The 21475-nt window shown below is 32.5% G+C and overlaps 1 protein-coding gene across 1 annotated transcript in view; it reads right to left on the minus strand.

Moving 5' to 3' along the window:
* Positions 1-222: 222 nt before the first annotated feature.
* The window catches only part of LOC115883435 (atypical protein kinase C-like), a 50364-nt gene continuing 29111 nt past the window's right edge, over positions 223-21475 (minus strand). The window contains exons 5-13 of the mRNA XM_030901797.1: positions 20859-20944; positions 17280-17544; positions 16705-16877; positions 14837-15024; positions 8155-8435; positions 3522-3651; positions 3292-3430; positions 3115-3230; positions 223-1986 (exon numbers count right to left, since the gene is read on the minus strand). Of these exons, the coding sequence (XP_030757657.1) occupies positions 1899-1986; positions 3115-3230; positions 3292-3430; positions 3522-3651; positions 8155-8435; positions 14837-15024; positions 16705-16877; positions 17280-17544; positions 20859-20944 (1466 nt within the window). The 3' untranslated portion in view covers positions 223-1898. The remainder of the gene's footprint in view (positions 1987-3114; positions 3231-3291; positions 3431-3521; positions 3652-8154; positions 8436-14836; positions 15025-16704; positions 16878-17279; positions 17545-20858; positions 20945-21475) is intronic.

The following is a 21475-nucleotide window of genomic DNA, read 5'->3' on the forward strand; positions in this document are numbered from 1 at the left end:
TTTTAATACATCAAAATTGGTAGATTTATGTAACTATCTGTTGTCAAATCAAAGGTTATAACCTACATTGCATTTTTCTTAACAAGCAGCATTCCAAACACTCGCTTAAACAAGAATTTATCTAATCTAGGCCAAACGTAGCATATAGAACCAGTTTTAACCAGCCCAAAGTACAACTTTTTCACCTTAAGCTGCCCACAAACAAGTATCATCATGTGTATCGTGCGTGTGACAATAAAGTTGTGAACTAAACCTTCATAAAAACTTTTATAATTGGTTACGTGCATGACAACAAGAATTACATTATTCTTAAATTAATTAAGTCTTCAGAATCACAATCAAAAATGAAAATATATAATATCACACAGAACAGAAAAAAAAAGTTGATGATAGATAATTAGAAATCAGGTCTATGAACTCGATGAGACGATGATATCTCGACAGTTTACAGAAACTGAAGCCTATGGGCATGTATTTACTCCTGAGTAGTTCCTATAAGAACAAATTTTGTAGAAAACTGACCAAATGTAACTCTTGACTACTCTATTGTCTCATATACACTGTGGTCGCAAAAAAGTCTACACCAAATGATTCTTTTACTATTAGAGACAGGTATAATTAGGCAAAGCTGTAAGGCCTTGCTTATCTTAGAAATAAAACTTATGTATACCTTTATAGATATTTAATTTAGTTTTTCTGTGAAATTTGTCATTTCTGAATTACGTATGTCAAAAAATATCTTTATTTTAAAAATTCTCTTAGATTTTGTTTGAAAAAGTTGTTTACTAAACCACAACTTCAATTCTACGTCAATATTTTGAATATTTTATTTTGAAATTTGAATAATTATTTTGACTACAACTAGTTATTTTGATTTAATACCTAATATTTTTAGTCACAAATATGCTCTATTTGATACAAAGTTTATTCCTGAGTGTGTAGCTGTTTTTATAAGATTTGGCGCCCAACGTAGGTCATTGTTATAAATTGATGCGCCTCACGTTGGGCGCCAAATTTTATAACAATAACTTATTTTACTTCAAGTGCATATGACTTAAGACCACATATGCACACTTAAGAATAATAGAAGTATGTAGTTTTTGTAAAGCTGTTATAAATAACAAACTTTGCACCAAAAAATGCCTATCTGTGTTTAAGAATTTCAGGCTTCAAAGCAAAATAAATTGTTGTAGTCAAAATATTTGCGAAAATACGTGATAATATATCAGGTATCAATCAGTACACATAAATTGATCAAAATATTCGAAATATTGACAAAAATAGAAATTATTGTAGAGCAAAATTTCACGTGTAGATAAAAAAATGCGAAACTTAAATATCTTTCTCAAACAACATTTACAAAACTTTTAATAAATAAGAACATTTTTAGACATTATTAAAAAGCAATGTAAAATTTGCCCAATATACCAAGACACACAACAATTATGATATAGTATATCCAAAGTCAATTGGAAATACTAAGACCCTTAATTCGTTTATCCAGCTTATGCCGACAGTGCCAAAATTAAGAGTTTGAATCTGTTGCAATTGACTTCGGAAAAACTATACAATTATTTCAAGCATTATAAGTACCTAATGTAATTTAATTTGTCTCTAATAATAAATAAAAATCCTATTACATGCAGACTTTGTTGCCAACACCGTATTAATCTGTGGGCAGCATTCGATTCCTAAGCGTTTCAGTTTAGAGGAAGGCAAAATATATTCTGCAGCACTGATTTACCACCCTGAGGACGCACGTCATCCACCGGGAAGTAGTTCTCCCTGCCGTAGCCGCTCAGATCCGGAGGTGGGGGCGGGGGCAAGATAGGCGGGGGGTACCGGTGAACGGGTGGAGGGGGTAAGTTGTTGGGATGCAGCGCGCAGGTCACGTTGTGTCACACGCAGTCCTCTAGCGACATGAGCAGGGGGTTGACGTATTCGAAGCCTTCGAACTCGGATTGGTCGATCTTTTCTATGATGCGGCTGAAAAAAAATAACACAATTATTATCTGTATATACACACATGGCCAAAATTATTGCATATATCGTTTAAAAATATACGGAAAGGAATTTAAAGAATCTTTTTTTATACATAGCTTTGATAATCTGTAATAAACATTTTTTTGTTAAAATGGATATGGTAAACAATGTTTATCGTTCAGACCCAATATTATTACAAATTCTTGCACATTTCTATTTGTGGTCTCTTGGGTTTCAGAAGAAATTTGACCATTGTTTTGGCCTTAAAATGCCTAGAAACATTATTTCACAGTTTAGTAGAGTTAGAATAGTAACACTGTCTTAACAGGGCTACCGGCAAGTTGTAGGAGTTAACCAAAGCGATGTTTCGCAAATATTAAAAAAATTCAGGGAGACAAACGAAGTTACAGACCGGCCTGGAAGAGGTAGAAAGAGAGTTACTACTGCTGTGCAAGACCGTCAAATATCCCTAATAGCACGACTCAATCCCCTGCTTTCTAGTACTGCTATTAAAAATGAGTCAGCCCACCTTGAAGGAGTAAATGTTTCAAGAAAGACCATAGCAAGAAGACTTTATGACAGAGGATTACATTTAAGGAGGCCTCTACGTTCCGAAGCTTAATTTATAGCACAAAATTATGCGACTACAATGGGCTGAGGAGATGAGAGCAAATGGACCTAATTGGAATTTTGTCATATTTAGTGATAAAACCAGAATAGGACTAGTGTCCGACTCGCGACAAACTTTCTCTTTATGTTACAGTTAGGTTATACACATTTTTTGACAAGTAGTTTTTTTCTTTCAAAAATTATAAATATTTTTTTTTTCAAAAACGGTATGTTAGGTATAAAGTATTTAATGCCAAAATTCATAAAATTTTACGTAGATTATAATAAAAAATGAAGGTACCCATTTAGAATAAGAAAGTTAATGTCAACTTCCGATATTTCCGGAAGTGCCGCCATATTGAAAATATTTTTAATCGATAGATCTCATTGTGAGACAATGATGTGCAAAAAATCTCCGATCTAGACATTGTAGTTCCCTAGAAACTTCTAATGCACGCTCAACCTGGGACACCCTGTATATGTATGTTTACTGTAAAATTTCAAGGAAAATAAAATACTTACGGATCATCTGGTGTTAGATGAACTGGTTCGTCTGTGAATTCTGGTGGAAAATTTGTCAAATCTCTGTCAGAATCCAGACGAGGTTTGTAAGGTGGAGGAATCTGCTTACGCTCCAGCTGTTAAATGATAAATTTATTACGTATTTAATGACTATTAAATAGGAAAATCATAAATTACCAATTCCCAGTCGATAGTTTTGAAGAACTGATGATTAGTAATGTCACTGTAGCTGTCCAGACCTTGACACCCCAGTCGATCTGCTGGATTCTTATTAAGAAATCCTTTTAGGACGTTTGCGGCTTTGACACTTAAAGATCTACAGCAGCAGAAGAAAAATAGTCCAGTTAAATCAACTTGAACATAGTTTATTTCTTTAAAAATAGAAATAAGATTAGTTGTTTTGTTACCTCGGTATGCGAATGGTTTTCTCCAAAATAACCTGGAACAGAAAATCTTCAGTGTTCTGATCCGGATTTTCTGAAGCTCCTGCGATATCAAAGGGAGATCTTCCAGCTAGCATTTCATATAATAATACGCCTGAAAAATAACAACAATATTTTCCAATTTCATAACTATTTTTTTAAAATAAAATAATTAGTTTTATAATATACAGGGTGAGTCTTAAACAAGTGCAAACATTTTCAGGGCTGGTAGATCTTGAGAAATGGAACATATTTTCTCTTTACGATTTTTCAAACAACCCCAAAATAACCGAATTATTTTACTTTGAAAATTTCAAAAAAAAAAATAAAAACCACTGGACCTAATCGAATTTAATCTACTACCATATTATCAAGAAATTATGTTTTTAACTAAAAACTAAAATAACTTTTTTTTGAAACTAAAGATTTTTTTTTCAAAAAATTACAAATTTAAAAAAAATTTCGTGAAAAAAAACTAATAATCGTGTTTCTGGGGTCGAAATATACCTCAAACCTCTAAAAGTATTTGCACTTATTTAAGACTCGTTCTGTATATCTGGAAGTTAATGTTTCTAAATAAAAAGACCAAAATATACAGGGTTCTTTCACAAGTTCAACACTACAAGTTCGTTAAACGTTTTTTAGAATCTAATTTGGATATAGTTGTGAATGTTTAAGTTAACCATATTTCGAAGTGTACTTTACTTTGCTACTAATTTGCTTATTTTAAATATAAATACCTATATTCTCGATACCAATTAAACTTTTAGTTACGTAATCAAGGGCGCAATTTTAAAATTTATTGTTGTCAACAATGGACATATTCGGTGCCAGGCTGACTAACTAGAATTTAAATTTCCCGCTGGGGATTCAGGTGGTAGTTCTACTGTAAAAAAAGTTGCCACATTTATCTATTTATTTCCTGACAATGTCATTCGTTTTGAGACATTAGTTTTGTATTACGAGTTTTTGGTTTAAATGAACGATATTGTGATACTTTAAGCTTAATAAATTTTATTAGCAGACCTTTAAATTGAACATTGTTTTTTAGAACCTCTTTAGTGCGAAGTGGTACAAGATAGCTTAATAGCCGTAAAAACTCATCGCAACTTTATTAGAATATTTTGAAGGGGAAAGCGGTAGTAATGGCTCTTTATATCCCTTAAGTGCTGTTAAGAAGGTGAGTTTTGTTGATGTAAATAATATCTGTTTATATATTTATAATTAATTTATTTTTGCTTCCTAAAATATTTTGATTAAAAGAAAGTATGTAAAATAGGCAACGCTGTGCTGGTCAAGCTTAATCACGTGACTAAAAGTTTATTTGGTATGAACTGTATGTAAAGATATTTTAGTTAGATGGCTACACAAAACTTCAATCCATTTCCATATTGTAACGGAATTTTAAATTAATGTAATCGCAAAACATTTTCCGATGCACGTCATCAATCATATCGACATTGACACTAAAGTCTAAAAACCTGACTAAATGAAATGTTGGCAAAATTTTTTAAATTTGTTGTATAATTTAAGATACCGAGCAGCTCTTTATTTTACTTTATAGAGCAAACGATTGTGAGAGATATTTTATTTAGATTAAAGCTGCAAAAATCAGTTTAAACCGAATTTTATTATCGCTATGTTGGTCACATTGCGCCGTTTTCAGCAAGGTTGTCATTTATTATTCGACAATTATCCTAATTTCAGTCATTATTTTGTATAATATCCTGTTGTTGCTGAATCTTTGTAATTCCCGTTTTTTGTCTATTTTCATAGTCTTTTCTTAAAAATTGTACTTTTAAGCACAAACAGTTCTTTTAAGAACTAATTTTTCGAGTTTTTGTATTGCATTTCTTGAAATTGTGTGTTGAAAATATGCCGAAGCGTTTAAACAGTCGAAGCAAAGAGCTTGTAGCTTCTCTTATAAACAAGAATGTGACAATAAAGGTCCTTTATGACCCTTGACTGCAGTCAGAGAAATAAGTTTGATTGATAAGCACATTACGCTACTTTCAAAGTTATTTCTGTGTTAGTTTTTATTAAATTCTGTGATTATTAGTTTGTGCATTAATAGCACTCTCTTACTTGTTATTACCACTTATGGCGTTGTAAGATGTACATCAATAAATAAATAAATAACTTATAATAACGCTTACAATAATCTTCATAATGGACTAGGTTTTGTCAATATGTAATAAGTAAAATAGGCTATAAAACAAATAAATCAATTAATTACTAAAATATTAGTTATTAAATTAAAAATAAAACGTCAAAATCTTTAAACAATGATATATTGTTTGTCACTTTTAAATTAAGATTCATCTCATAAATCCATCACAATCTGGCAGCGCTGTCGCCATCGCTTTTCACTCAAAGTTGATCACGTGCATCGGAAATTATTTTGCGATTATCATATGTCTTTATTTTCAAGAAAATTTAGTCTAAACATAAGGAATATTTTGTTGATGTTTGACCATCAAAATCTTAAAAATAAAGAAGTTGTCTAAAAAAGTGCTGCAACACGGATATAGTATAATCCTTTATCTTTAATTTCCTTCTTCATTTGTGTAAAAATACCTTGCCTCCCAAGCAGCATTTGGACGTCGGGACAACGTTGTGTCACGCGACCAAACGTCGGGGCGCAACGTCGGCACAACCTCGTGCCAACCCTAGTCTGCACTAGTTTGGAGAATAATTTTTGGGTCGAAACGACGTTGGATACCGACGTTGGCTAGAAGCCTAATTTAGTACAAACTGCAACGTTGTTTAAAATCCTAATTCACAGAAATACAAAACTAATATGGCGTCTAAGTCGCGTTTTATCCTAAATTGGGATAATTATAGTAAAAATATTATATTTATAATTTAGTTAGAGACATATGTCAGATGGCAGTGAAGGAAAACAAAACAAAAGTATTTAAGTGTGGAGGATGTTTGAAGATCATAATTATTGAAACACTTTAACCGACTCTGTAACTCGTTACCCAAGGTAAAAAGTTAAACGCAAACAACTTTATTGATAAATGTATTGTTTCTACTTTAAAAAATACTAATGGGCCTTGAAATTAAAGAAGTTTTAAAAATTTTCTTGAATTTTTTTTTTAGTAAAATGAGAATAATTTATTCGCATTCGAAAAAATTGTTTCCGCGTATTTTTTAGGGTCAAATATTTCAAGTTAATGTATTCAAAAAGCAGGAATTGCTATTTTAAGAACGAAACATTTTCTTATTTAACAACATGGCGGCTTTAACTTTGTTGTTTTGGAGATTAAGATGGAGTAGTTCGAGTAGTCGCATACTGGACTAATAAAGTCGCAGTTCGGCCTTAACAGGTAGTATACTAGTCGCAAGATTGCCTAATTTAGTCATTCTAGAGTCTAGCTTGTGCCGCCCTCTATAATCTAAATAAACGAGGAAGTGTCGGTAATATATGTCGATGTATATTTAAATTTAGTTTTATATGTACCTTTCTTATGTCCCATTTTAATTAAGTTTTTTTTTTATAAAAACAAAAACAGCACTGAACTGTCTGACTGAACAGAACAATGAATTGAAAATTTAAGATTTAAGGTTATGGTTCAATACAGTTGCAAAAAGGTAGTGACTCTACGTCCTACCAACGTAAGAATAAGGAAATCTAAACAACGTTGGAATTAGTAAAACAGACGACGTTTGCATAACGTTGGAATAGGTCCTGAAACTGACTCGGAAAACTCTATATTGTCCAACGTTGTAACTACGTTGTCCGAATCACCTAAAGATCACTTAAGCAAAAAAGGTTACAAGACAACGTTTATTCGACGTCGCAGAAGCTTCTACTTTGCTGTAGTATTAGTCCAACGTCGGCACAACGTTATAAAAACGTTTAAATTTATTTTAATACCCAAGGTAGAGAGCTAACTATTTTTTGTAACTAATCCAACGTTGTGTTTAGTAAACATGTGGTCGCAAGTCGTGAAAATGCTACTTGGGTACACTACTTTCAAAGTGATTTCTGTGTTAGTTTTTATTAAATTCTGTGATTATTAGTTTGTGCATTAATAGCACCCTCTTACTTGTTATTACCACTTATGGCGTTGTAAGATGTACATCAATAAATAAATAAATAACTTATAATAACGCTTACAATAATCTTCATAATGGACTAGGTTTTGTCAATATGTAATAAGTAAAATAGGCTATAAAACAAATAAATCAATTAATTACTAAAATATTAGTTATTAAATTAAAAATAAAACGTAAAAATCTTTAAAAAATGATATATTGTTTGTCACTTTTAAATTAAGATTCATCTCAAAAATCCATCACAATCTGGCGCCTCGAAAAAATTTCCGGAATTTTTTTCAGTTGCCATGGTAACTAGTCAACATTAAAGCATGTTATTGGTTGAAAAGTAGAGGTGTGAAATTTTCAAGAAAATTTAGTCTAAACATAAGGAATATTTTGTTGATGTTTGACCATCAAAATCTTAAAAATAAAGAAGTTGTCTAAAAAAGTGCTGCAACACGGATATAGTATAATCCTTTATCTTTAATTTCCTTCTTCATTTGTGTAAAAATACCTTGCCTGTTTTATATAAAACGTTAAATGCCGAACGCTTATTATCAAAAACACTTACCAAGGGCCCACCAATCTACAGAGAACCCATAATCCTCCCCCCTGAGGATCTCCGGAGCGATGTAGTTGGGAGTGCCACAAAACGTGGACGTGGTATCCCCTTGCCGGATGCCCTCCTTGCACATGCCGTAATCCGTCAGCTTGATGTGACCCTCGTGGTCCAGCAGCACGTTGTCCAGCTTCAGGTCGCGATAGATGATCCCTTTGCAGTGGAGGAAGTTCAGCGCCAGAGAGATTTCGGCCGAGTAGAACCTAGCGTGGTCTTCGGATAGTTTCCTCTGCCTGGAAAAGGAGTATTTATAAACGAACTGTACTCCGGAAACTCCTTACTTTGGCAGCATATTCTGCAGATAAAAATAAGTAAAAAAGTTCGTATAAATGTATGTCCTAAAAGGCTTAGTTTCGGAGAAACAGGGTGTAGAAGTTTCATATACACGGTGTTTCAAAACAAATGCGAAAAACTTCAGGAGGTGATTCCTTGTTAAAAATAAAGGGTAGTTTGCTTTATAAACGTTGGGTCAAAAGTCAACCATTAGGGAGATATCGCGGTACAAAGATGGCAGAGAAATAAAGTTTTAATTTTTTATCTTGAAAACGAAAAGAGATAGGCTAATGAAATTTTATTTAAGCATTACTGTTATGAAAACACACTTTCTGGTAATTTTTTCACTTTTTTAAAATGAGTGGAACGGGTTGAAATAAACTACATCTATCATTCTTGTTAACGAAATTTAAAGAAAAACCTTACCAAACACATGCAAAAACAAATAATTTGGATAGTTTAGTTTGTTTAGAAACTTTTTTATCTCTTGTGTTTTTTTGATAAAACTCACCGATTTGAAATTAAAAAATAAAATGTAAAGCATTACATGTCAGGACAAAAACATTTTTAGATAAAGAAAAAAGGAATAATTAATCGTAAGATAATAACGTATTGCAGTAGAGTAATGTCAAATAAAATAATATAAGAAACACCCTAAAAAATGACAGAGGCCGACTAGATTTTTTCCTAAAAAAATTACAGCAGCCCACTAGATTCTTTATCTAAAAATGTTTTTTGTCCTGACATGGTAATGCTTTACATTTTATTTTTTAATTTCAAATCGGTGAGTTTTATAAAAAAAACACAAGAGATAAATAAGTTTCTAAACAAACTAAACTATCCAAATTTATTTTAGTTTTTCATGTGATTGATAAGATTTTTTCTTTAAATTTCTTTAACAAGAATGATAGGGGTAGTTTATTTCAACCACTTCCACTCATTTTAAAAAAGTGAAAAAATTACCAGAAAGTGTGTTTTCATAACAGTAATGCTTCCATAAAATTTCATTAGCGTATCTCTTTTCGTTTTCAAGATAAAAAAAACATTATTTTTCCGCCATCTTTGTACCGCGATATCTCCCTAATGGTTGACTTTTGACCCAACTTTTATAAAGCAAACTACCCTTTATTTTGAACAAGGAATCACCCCCTGAAGTTTTTCGCATTTGTTTTGAAACACCCTGTATATTTCGATTTTTTCCAAATAAGTTCTGAAGTAACGTCAATAATTGGATGAAAATTGGTGTCTGGGAGTTTTTTGATAAGAGAAATTTGATTTTGATGTCAATATGACTCCTAGTTGTACGAGGTGCCACCTACATTTGTTTTAACTGTTTTGAAGAGTTATATCTTTTAATTCGTACCTGTATAAAACTAGTTAGTGGAAAAATACACATTTATCGTGACTTTCTACGTAAAAAATGTCTCTTGGTAAAAATCACTACGAGCAACCGTTTTCAAAATATTTAGAATGGAAATAGTCAATACAGATGATTATTGACAAAAAATAAACACGATTCGATTTCGAATATCTCAAGAACCATTACTCATTACTCGTAGGGATTTTTACCAAGAGACTTTTTTTACGTGAAAAACGTCGTAAATGTATATTTTTTTACTCGGTAGTTTTATACAGGAGCGGACAAAAAGTTATTACTCTCCAAACCAGTTAAAAAATATGCAGATGGCGCCCTCTACAAGTAGGAGTCATATTGACATCAAAATCCAAATTTATCATGTCAAAAAACTCTCAGACATCAATTTTCATCCAAATATTGACGTTACTTCATAAATTATTACGAAAAAATCGAAATAAAAATGAAACTTCTACACCCTGCATATCTCCGAAACTAAGCATTTTAGGACATACATTTATTGGAACTTTTTTACTTATTTTTATCTGCAGAATATGCTGCCGAAGTTTCCGGAATATAGTTCGGACCACCCTGTATATTTTTTATAAAAAGAAAATTGGATTTAGATGTACGTTTTTCAAATAAAAAAAAACATCAAAAATGAACTCTGGCAACATAACAAATTACTCTATTAAATATATTACGAAAAACATAGCGTCGAATTTACAAAATTTCATTACCCTCGAAATCCATTAGCTGAACATAATTTTATTACTATTTTTAGCGTAAAAAGCTTTTTAATGTCGATATATGGACGAATATTGTTTGTAAAATACTCGAATTGAATTTGTTTTAAAAACATACCCTAAAAAAAGATGGTTTAAATTTAGTTTACTATTTTTATATGCAAAATATACCGCCGAAGTTTCCGGAATACAGTTCGTACCACCCTGTATAATAAATATCTTTGTGGATAAGAGGTTAACAATATAGTAACTAATATTTGACACCCCCAAACCACAATCTGTTCATTAGAGAGATAGATAAGTCTTTTATCTATGACAGCTAGTCAAGTTACGATCATTGACATGAAACTCTGCATACCTCCCAATACAGGATGAGTCTTGAAATTATGAAATAAGGCAAATATATTCAGGGCTGGTAGATCTCGATAAAAGAAGTTGTGTTCAGTCTATGTGTTTATCAGAAACTAGTTGAAACCTGGCGCATTCGCCACGACGCGACGCGACGCGACATCAGGAAAAAAAACTTTTTATTTTTTGTTTAATTAAATGAAAAACAAAAAATGCGGCGACGACAGTTTTTAGAAGAGCCAATTAGCAAGCTTTTAGTAAAAAAAGCAACTTTCTAGGGCAAGTCGTTTCTTCAGTAGAGACGACAGAGATAAACATTAGCATTTTATATAATATGTACATATATATTGATATTTTAATACAATTTTTTATGAAAATGAATCAAATTATTTATTATTTTTTTATCTTACGCGTATAAAATTATTTATTACGAGTAAAAAACTATTTGATACACGTAAAAAACTATTTGTTACACGCAATTTTGCAAAACAATTTTTTTGCAATAAAACATACTGCAAATTCCCTACACAAATGCATCTTAGCATAGATAGACTAAATAAAATAAATTCGAACAATAATCCTCCTTATTGTAATAAAACCCAAAAAATATAAAAAGTTTTCAAACAAAACACAAGTGTCTTACAAATAAAACGAAAAAACAACTTTGAAAATGTCCAAATAACTTCAAGAAAGTTATTGCCTAACATAACAAATTGGAAAACCGAGAAACTTTTGAAGTATCTTTTTATTAAATTGATTGTATCTTTTCATTTACGTTATTTTTAAAGAAGAGAACTGCCAAATAGTTTATCTCCAGAAGTTTAAGTGAAAAACTCGGGGTATATTTTTTGATTTGGTAAAAGTTCCGCTGTGAAGTTTTATTAGAATGAAGGGAAACATAAAAATAAAGAAAATACAGCGGAATATACGTTATATACTTTTTAGAAGTTGAGTTTGATATTCTTTTAGAAATAAAGTTGAAGTTTCTAGATGGATGACTAGCTTTACTTCAAATATGTTTCTGTCAGTATGATATGATGATGGATAATAAAGCAGCAAAGAGAATTATGATTATCTAATGTTCTTTTTCATTGTAATTATTTTTTTAAATGGGATTCCATATACCGGGCGCGTCTCAAAAGTGGCTCACCCCTATAACTTTTTATTTTTTCAGATAAAAAAAAAGAGATTTGGTATATCAGTATATGACATAAATTAGGATTGATTGACGTATTCAATTGTTTTCAGTCACTTCCTGTTTCACCGGAAATTACTTCAAGTTTGGATTTTTAAATGGCACTCACGGTATTTTTTTACTTCATTCGATAGAAAATACCACTCTGAATAGAATGACATATCATATGTCAACTTTTGACATTTTCGAATATGGTTTATTTGAAATTGCAACATGCAATTCGTAACGACAACTTGACTCGAAATACCACCATTTAGATATTTCTACGAAATAAATTTTTAGGTACTTGTACAATTCTTTCACACTACGATCGATTCCGAGGAAATTTTTTTAGGTATTTCTACAATGAAATTATTGAACCGGAATAGATGGTTAGGTACTCGTACAATTTTTTGACCCGTCGATCAATTTAAATGAAAAAAATCTTTAGGTATAAGCTAAGGCTTCGCTATAACGAAATCATAGCACGAAATAAATTTTTAGGTACTCGTACACTTTTTGATCCGTCGCGTCGATCGATTTAGATGAAAAAATCTTTAGGTACTTCTGCAACAAAATCATAGCATCGACGTAAATTTTAGGTACTTGTATATTTTTTTTTACACGACCATCGATTCCGAGGAATTTTTTTTTAGGTATTTCTACAACGAAATTATTGAACCGAAATAGATGTTTAGGTACTCGTACAATTTTTTGACCCATCGATCAATTTAAATGAAAAAAATCTTTAGGTACTTCCATAACGAAATAATAGCACGAAATAAATTTTTAGGTACTTGTACAATTTTTTGACACGACGATCGATTCCGACGATAATTTTTTTAGGTATTTCTACAACGAAATTATTGAACCGAAATAGATGTTTAGGTACTCGTACAATTTTTTGACCCGTCGATCAATTTAAATGAAAAAAATCTTTAGGTACTTCTATAACGAAATAATAGTACGAAATAAATTTTTAGGTACTTGTAGAATTCTTTGACACGACGATCGATTTAAACGGAAAATATTTTTAGGTACCTCTACAACGAAATCATAGCACGGAAATAAAATTTTAGGTACTCGTACAATTTTTGACCCGTGGCGTCGATCGATTTATACGAAAAAAATCTTTAGGTATTTCTGCAACGAAATCATAGCATCGAAATAAATATTTAGGTACTCGTACAATGTTTTGGCACGATTGATTCCGACGAAAATTTTTTTATGTATTTCTACAACGAAATTATTGAACCGAAATAGATGTTTAGGTACTAGTACAATTTTTTGACCCGTCGATCAATTTAAATTAAAAAAAATCTTTGGGTACTTCTATAACGAAATAATAGCACGAAATAAAATTTTAGGTACTTCTACAATTCTTTGACACGACGATCGATTCCGACGAAATTTTTTTTAGGTATTTCTACAACGAAATTATTGAACCGAAATAGATGTTTAGGTATAGATATTAGAAATAGGATATTTAGGTGTGGTGATGCTAATGTGCGACCCCTGTTCCATTTGAAAAAATTGAGATATTATTAAAAATACGATTTGGGCATGTTTTAACCGGCCAGGACAAGACACGAAAAACATTAGACGATCAAATCTATTTTTCCAAAGCTCCTTGATTAAATATTAGTGTTTTTATCACAGCAATGGCGCTCTAGATTGAAATTTAAAATACAATTTTGTTTTAAGCGAAAATGTCAAAAGTTGACATATGATATGTCATTCTATTCGGAGTGTCATTTTCTATCGAATAAAGTAAAAAAATACCGAGGGTGCCATTTAAAAATCAAAGTTGTAGTCATTTCCGGTGAAACAGGAAGTGGCCCAAAAGAACTGAATATGTCAATCAATCCTAATTTATGTCTTATACTAACATACCAAATCTCGTTTTTATATCTGAAAAAATAAAAAAGTTATTTGGGGTGAGATATTTTTGAGATGCACCCGGTATGTTATGTTATAATATAAGTTTATTTCAATAGATATAAAGAAAAATATATATAAAAAGACATTAGTATTAATAAAAACATACTACTGAGATGAACCGCTTATTTAAAAATAGACAAATTTCTTTAAATTCAAAACATTCATTTTTTAAACACTCCTGTATACATAAATAAAATTATTGATTTCTAAAATATTATTCACAAACTAGGGAGAGGAAAATCAGGTGCCGACCGGAGATGATAGTTGTTAAATAATAGCTTTTAGATTACGATTCGAGACGCATTGATGTTATTTTGTTTGTAAGTTTTGTAACAAAGAATGTTACTAAAGGTAAAGTAAATGTTTTCTCATTATTTAACTAATGTTAATTAAATCATATTATTTTGTTTTCCTGTTGTAATTCTGTTCTAAAGCATTTCTTTATTTATTTGATCTGACAAAGCAAATATATAACATGCGTATGCATTTAATGGAATCTATTTATACTGTAAATTAGCGTAAATAATTTCAGTTTGAAAGTAATCTAAATAAAATCGTTTACTGTTCCTTCATGCCGATGTTTGTGGTTTGTGAGAATAAGGGCCTTGTTAAGTGTACTAACTTTTTTCGTCCGTGCATGGGCGAATATCTTAGCTCGCAAAAGGGCAACCAGAAACAATATATAGAATAACTTATGATCTAAAGATATTTGCACCAAACTTTCAACTTTAGCGTCGATCTCCGCAACCAGGGTCTGCGTACCTACGGGTGGGATTTACTACAAGGTCGCAGTCTTACCTTTGCATATGAAACATGAGGTCGCCACCCCTGACGAATTCGATGACGAAGAAGAGTCTGGAAGGAGTCTGGAAGCACGAGTGCAGGCCCACGAGAAACGGGTGGTTTGAGGCCGTTTCGAACACGTGTTTTTCGGTCTGGACCCAGTCGATGTCTTCGTCGTCTGTCACAAGAGCTTTTTTAATCACCTGAAACATACAACACATTCAACAAATAATCTTGATAAAAAGTTTGTAGTTTGCTGCCTATTTTTATGTTTTTATAGTGTATCATTTCTGATTATTTTTAATGATAAACTAGACTGGTTTTGGTATCGCACAAAAATACCCAAGCAGCATTTGGAGGTCGGGACAACGTTGTGTCACGCGACCAAACGTCGGGGCACAACGTCGGCACAACCTCGTGCCAACCCTAGTCTGCACTAGTTTGGAGAATAATTTTTGGGTCGAAACGACGTTGGATACCGACGTTGGCTAGAAGCCTAATTTAGTACAAACTGCAACGTTGTTTAAAATCCTAATTCACAGAAATACAAAACTAATATGGCGTCTAAGTCGCGTTTTATCCTAAATTGGGACAATTATAGTAAAAATATTATTTTTATGATTTAGTTAGAGACATATGTCAGATGGCAGTGAAGGAAAACAAAACAAAATTATTTAAGTGTTGAGGATGTTTGAAGATCATAATTATTGAAACACTTTAACCGACTCTGTAACTCGTTACCCAAGGCAAAAAAGTTAAACGCAAACAACTTTATTGATAAATGTATTGTTTCTACTTTGAAAAATACTAATGGGCCTTAAAATTAAAGAAGTTTTAAAATTTTTCTTGAATTTTTTTTTTAGTAAAATGAGAATAATTTATTCGCAGTCGAAAAATTGTTTCCGCGTGTTTTTAGGTCAAATATTTCAAGTTAATGTATTCAAAAAGCAGGAATTGCTATTTTAGGAACGAAACATTTTTCTTATTTAACAACATGGCGGCTTTCACTTTGTTGTTTTCGAGATTAAGATGGAGTAGTTCGAGTAGTCGCATACTGGACTAATAAAGTCGCAGTTCGGCCTTAACAGGTAGTATACTAGTCGCAAGATTGCCTAATTTAGTCATCCTAGAGTCTAGCTTGTGCCGCCCTCTATAATCTAAATAAACGAGGGGGTGGATAAACTATCGGTAATATATGTCGATGTATATTTAAATTTAGTTTTATATATATGTACCTTTCTCATGTCCCATTTTAATTAAGTTTTTTTTTATAAAAACAAAAACAGCACTGAACTGTCTGACTGAACAGAACAATGAAGTGAAAATTTAAGATTTAAGGTTATGGTACAATACAGTTGCTAAAAGGTAGTGACTCGACGTCCTACCAACGTAAGAATAAGGAAATCTAAACAACGTTGGAATTAGTAAAACCGATGACGTTTGCATAACGTTGGAATAGGTCCTGAAACTGACGTCGGAAAACTTTATATTGTCCAACGTTGTAACTACGTTGTCCGAATCACCCAAAGATCACTTAAGCAAAAAAGGTTACAAGACAACGTTTATTCGACGTAGCAGAAGCTTCTACTTTGCTGTAGTACTAGTCCAACGTCAGCACAACATTATAAAAACGTTTAAATTTATTTTAATACATGAGGTAGGGAGCTAACTATTTTTTGTAACTAATCCAATGTTGTGTTTAGTAAACATGTGGTCGCAAGTCGTGAAAATGCTACTTGGGTAATTTAAACCAGAATGCTTAAAAGGCCAAGACCAAAATCAAGACAACTTAATTTCCCACTAATTTCCTGTCATTTCTTGGATGTCGTCTATCAAAATCTTCCCTGACACGATGGACAGTTTTTAGATTGTATTTTTCTTACCTTCATCGCGTAAATACGTTTAGTCTTCTTGAGTTCGACCATGAGTACTTTGGCATACGAGCCTCGTCCAATCACCCTGATCAGTTCAAAGTCGTTCAGGGTGTACTGACGTCTGGAGTCGGATTCCAGCGCGTCCGGAGACCGGCACTGGTGTTCTATTAACATAACATCACCTGCAAATACATATTACCACTCTATTACCTTTAATCATCTACTTATAAAAAGATATATACTAATGTATAAATGCATCAAAAACTGCAGGCCCTGCGGAAAATAGAAGAGATAGAGGAAGACATCAGATGAGATAGGCGGACGATCAGAGGAAACATACAGGGACGGGATAGATGAGTATGACCACAGACAAAGAAGAGCGAAAAAGATTGAGGGAGGCTTATGTCCAAAGATGGACCGAAGGCGGCTAATTCAGAAAAATATCTGGGATTTTTTTTCGGCATTTTTTTTAATTTTCAGTTAAAAAGATCTACCAGCCTTGAAAGTACTGTACTCTGTATAGTAAATGCATATGTATTATGGAGAATATTTCAACGTGTATGGGGGGGGTAAGCAGTTATTACCTGTAATATCTGGCTGAGGCTCGTCATAGTCCCTGTTCCTTAAACTGTCCGACAGGGTGTCATTGTTGGGCGTGCCCACGATTATCTGCTGCACCTCCCCGTTCCTGTCTTCGCGTGTCATGGCGTCGATGTGGTGCTCGCTGGTGCAGGCCACGTTCACCGCCTTGTGGCACTTCTTGTGCACCAGCAGCTTGCACTGGATGCACTTGAAGCCCTGCCTGCCCAGGCCCCAGATGCGGTCATGGCAGTAGGCGCAAAAAGCCTTCTGAAAAAAGCGTTAAATTTAGTTAATACAATAATGTTAATATTGATTACAAGCCAATTGAAAGGGCGACTGCAATAACCAGGCAACTTCATTTTCATAAATTTGTGCGAAATCGAAAAAGAACTGCTCGGTTCTTGTTGCAAACCCAGAGCAAGGCAGCTCCAACTAACGTCGCCATTTATGTACTGTTATATTGAGAGAACTGATTGTTGCAGGACACGATTGGCCAATTTTTTTAAAGGGTGTTCATGTGATTCATTAAAAATCTCATTTTCGAAAAAAAGTGGAGCTGCCTGGTTATTGCAGCCACCCCTTCCATTTTTACTCATATGTTAGAGTGTCTCTATATTTTCTTATTTGCTTTATTTATTGCTTTTTTTTATTTATTGTCTCTATATTTTCTTTTTTTTTCCAGATAAAAATCACATGTTATTACTTTTTTATTCTATTCTTCAATATCTATTGTTAAAACCAACCATATTTTATTAAGTATAATAAATTATACAGGGTGTTTCAAAAAACCATGTGCCATCTCTCGTGTGGAGATTTCTCACGTAAAAATAAGATTTATTTTTCATATATCAACATAGGTCCGATTCTGCTTTGTTTCGTAACTACAGGGTGTTAAAGTCTTATTTTTTCCATTTATTATAATTTTCTTCCAAGTACTTTTAATGATTCGAACAAAATTTTGAGGGTAAAAGTTACTATAAGTGCTACATATTTTAATGCTAAAAAAGTGTCGATACATTCATCAGGGACGTGCGTATGGGTTATCACTGGAATATTTTTCAAAAAAAAAAACATGTGCGCCACTGAGTTTTTTCTTTTTTTCTTTTGATATCAAAATTGTGTAGGTCGTTTAATGCCAATTAAAAACTATATCTCTTGATATTTTGTCGGATTCGGTTTCCTTGATGAGATAAACGCAATTTTATTAGTCACAATTAAAAAAATTAAAATAAAAATAAAATTAAAAAATTATATATTTTACCTAATTTCTTATTAAATATTATTACTATTAGTCCAACCTACAGCAATTTCAAATAAAAACTAATGGTATTTAAGATAATTACAAAAAATCTAATTTTAAAAAGTTTTAACATCCTGTAACTCTAAAACTATGCATTTCCAAACCCATGTTTATAGGAACTTTTTTTCATATTTTTTGATGAGGAATCAATGAATAATTTTTAAGACTTTCGCAAGTTAATGATATAACAATTTTTTAAAGGCTGCTATTAGACTTGGATCAAGGCAAATTAATAAAGTTGCGTTTATCTCATCGAGGAGGCCGAAATCGACAAAAAATCAAGAGACAACTTTTAACCGGCATTAAATTGCTTAAACTATTATGCTAACAAGAGAAAAAAAAGTCAGTGGCGTACATGCTTTTTTCAGAAAAATATTCCAGTGACAACCCATATGCACGTCCCTGATAAATTGTGTCGACACTTTTTTAGCTTAAAATATGTCGCATTTATAATAACTTTTACCGTCAAAATTTCATTCAAAACGATAATAATATATCGAAAAAATGTTAAAAATTTAACACCCTGTAGCTACCCAAGTAGCATTTGGACGTTATCTAACGTCGGGTATACGTCGCGTTCAATAAACCCGACGTCGGGTACCAACGTCGGTTCGACCGCCTGACGACCCTTATTTACACCTAAATGGGGAATACAGATTCGGGTCGCCTCGACGTCGGTATCTGACCTAATAGGGAATTTAATTCTACCAATTACCAACGTCATATTACGTTGGATTTTAGTCACTTAAAATTCGTCGCTAAGCACTTACGTTACGTTTGGTTTCATATTCGCTACCAAGAATACATAAAAACCTAACCAAACTACCTAATTACAAATGGATTCATAATCACTCCTCGAATATAACTATAAGTGCCTATCTAATTTCATATTATAATACTTCTGAATCATTAATCCAGACATCAGTTTTGTCAACGGAAGTCACTTTCTTGATATATCTGATTAAAATACTCTGGAAAACAAAAAAGCGCCTTCAAAATTAGGTAGATTTATGAAATAAAAATATCTATAAAAAGTAACTCGCAAAATATTTTTTTAAAATTTTCTAGCTGGTTTAATCATAAAACTGTACTGTGGTTCCCCCCAAACTCAACCTTATCAATATTATTCTACTAGAAATCGAAATGTGAATATAAATTTTAAAAACAAAAAACGATTTTAAAATGGCTGACAATCGGATACGTGTTAAGAATGGCGGATTTCTGTGTCCGACTTAATATGAACTACCAATATACCAATTCCGACCGGGTCTCCAACATTAGTCGTCTCACACGACCGAAGTCATCAAACCGGACGACCGGCAATCGTATTATGACGTATATAATTCCAACGTACGCCACGTAACCTCACTTTGCATTTTGCGTATCAGTGATTTGTGGATTTGTGCAACTATATTTAAGTTTTTGTTTTCTCGTTAAAAAAAATGGGCAGCCACTTTTTTTAAGCCTAACCTCACATGTCGGTGGAGGATGGGATCTGCTGGTATCCTAAGCTAAAAAATGAAATTAAGATGCACCAGTGTAATGCAGCATCTCTTCCGGATAAAAAGCATTTACGGGTGGAGGCAAGACATCACTACTACTATTATTATTTTGCAAAAGCCTCGACCTCTTTCTGTAAAATGTAGATGAATGTCAAATGCCTTTTTAGTGTTTTTTTTAGGCATAATAAAAAATTTAAGTTTGTTTACAAACACTTTTTATTAGTTCATGATGTTCATTAGGTCGCAAATGCTACTTAATGGGTTGTATTTATGGACATAAATAGAGATACGTAAATTAGGTTATAAATATGAACATAAAATACAACAAAATATAATTGGACGTTACTTTAGGGATTATCAGTGAGACGTATCCTATTCTGACAACGGGTAGACGTCGGGCTAGTTCAAGTATATGTACGTCGTGCAAGCCAACGTGGGAACGACGTTGGGAAATTAATAAAAATGGTACGCTGTTATTTTGTACGTCGACATATCGTTGGATTTACCGACTCGGATCCAACGACGTCGCTTTTAATAGGAAAGCGACGTCACAGGTCGTATCACGAGCACCCGACCTAAATTTGCACAAAGTCTGACGTCGCTTCAGGTCAGATTTAGTTCGAAGTCAGATAGATGCTACTTGGGTACGAAACAAAGCAGGATCGGACCTATGTTGATATCTTATCTTATTTTTACGCGAGGATTCTCCCCACGAGAGATGGCACATGTTTTTTGAAACACCCTGTAATTATTTTAGAATTTTAGTAAACACTACTTACTCTGTTAAACCTCTTTGCCTGAAAAATATGGCCGTTGACTCTATACAACTTCCGCCATCTTCTGGCACCTCTTCTATAAATACTTCCTGTAAATAAAATAATTTAAATTAGAACATTTAAATGCTATTACTAAATATTACTAATGCTATTATTAATTCCTATTTAATTCCTATTAATTACAACATAAATAAATACCACGTAATATTGTTTTAAAAATAGATAATAATAAAGTGATAAGTTAATTTTCTATCAATATACGTTAAAAATATTCTTAATACCGTATGATCGACAAAAACGGCGTCCAGTTGGCTTGGAAATGACGATCGATGACATTCTCCATATAATTTTACATATAAAAAATGACAGCGATCTACATTTCATAGCCACTGCTAACGCCGTTTTTTTTTCGACCATACGGTACAATTATTACGAAAAATATTTCTAACAATATGCCAAGCAGCATTTAAAAAACGTTATATGTAATAGTATTCTTAAGAATTAATAGGATCTTAATATAATTTTTAATAATAACCACATAAGTAATAAGAACAGAGATAGCTCTGTACTATATACAGGGTGATGGTGTTGGTAATTTAGATGTTTATGGAAAATGAGTA

Source organism: Sitophilus oryzae, unplaced genomic scaffold, assembly GCF_002938485.1.
Source record: "Sitophilus oryzae breed Bouriz unplaced genomic scaffold, Soryzae_2.0 scaffold_1902_pilon_pilon, whole genome shotgun sequence".
Lineage (NCBI taxonomy): Eukaryota > Metazoa > Arthropoda > Insecta > Coleoptera > Curculionidae > Sitophilus > Sitophilus oryzae.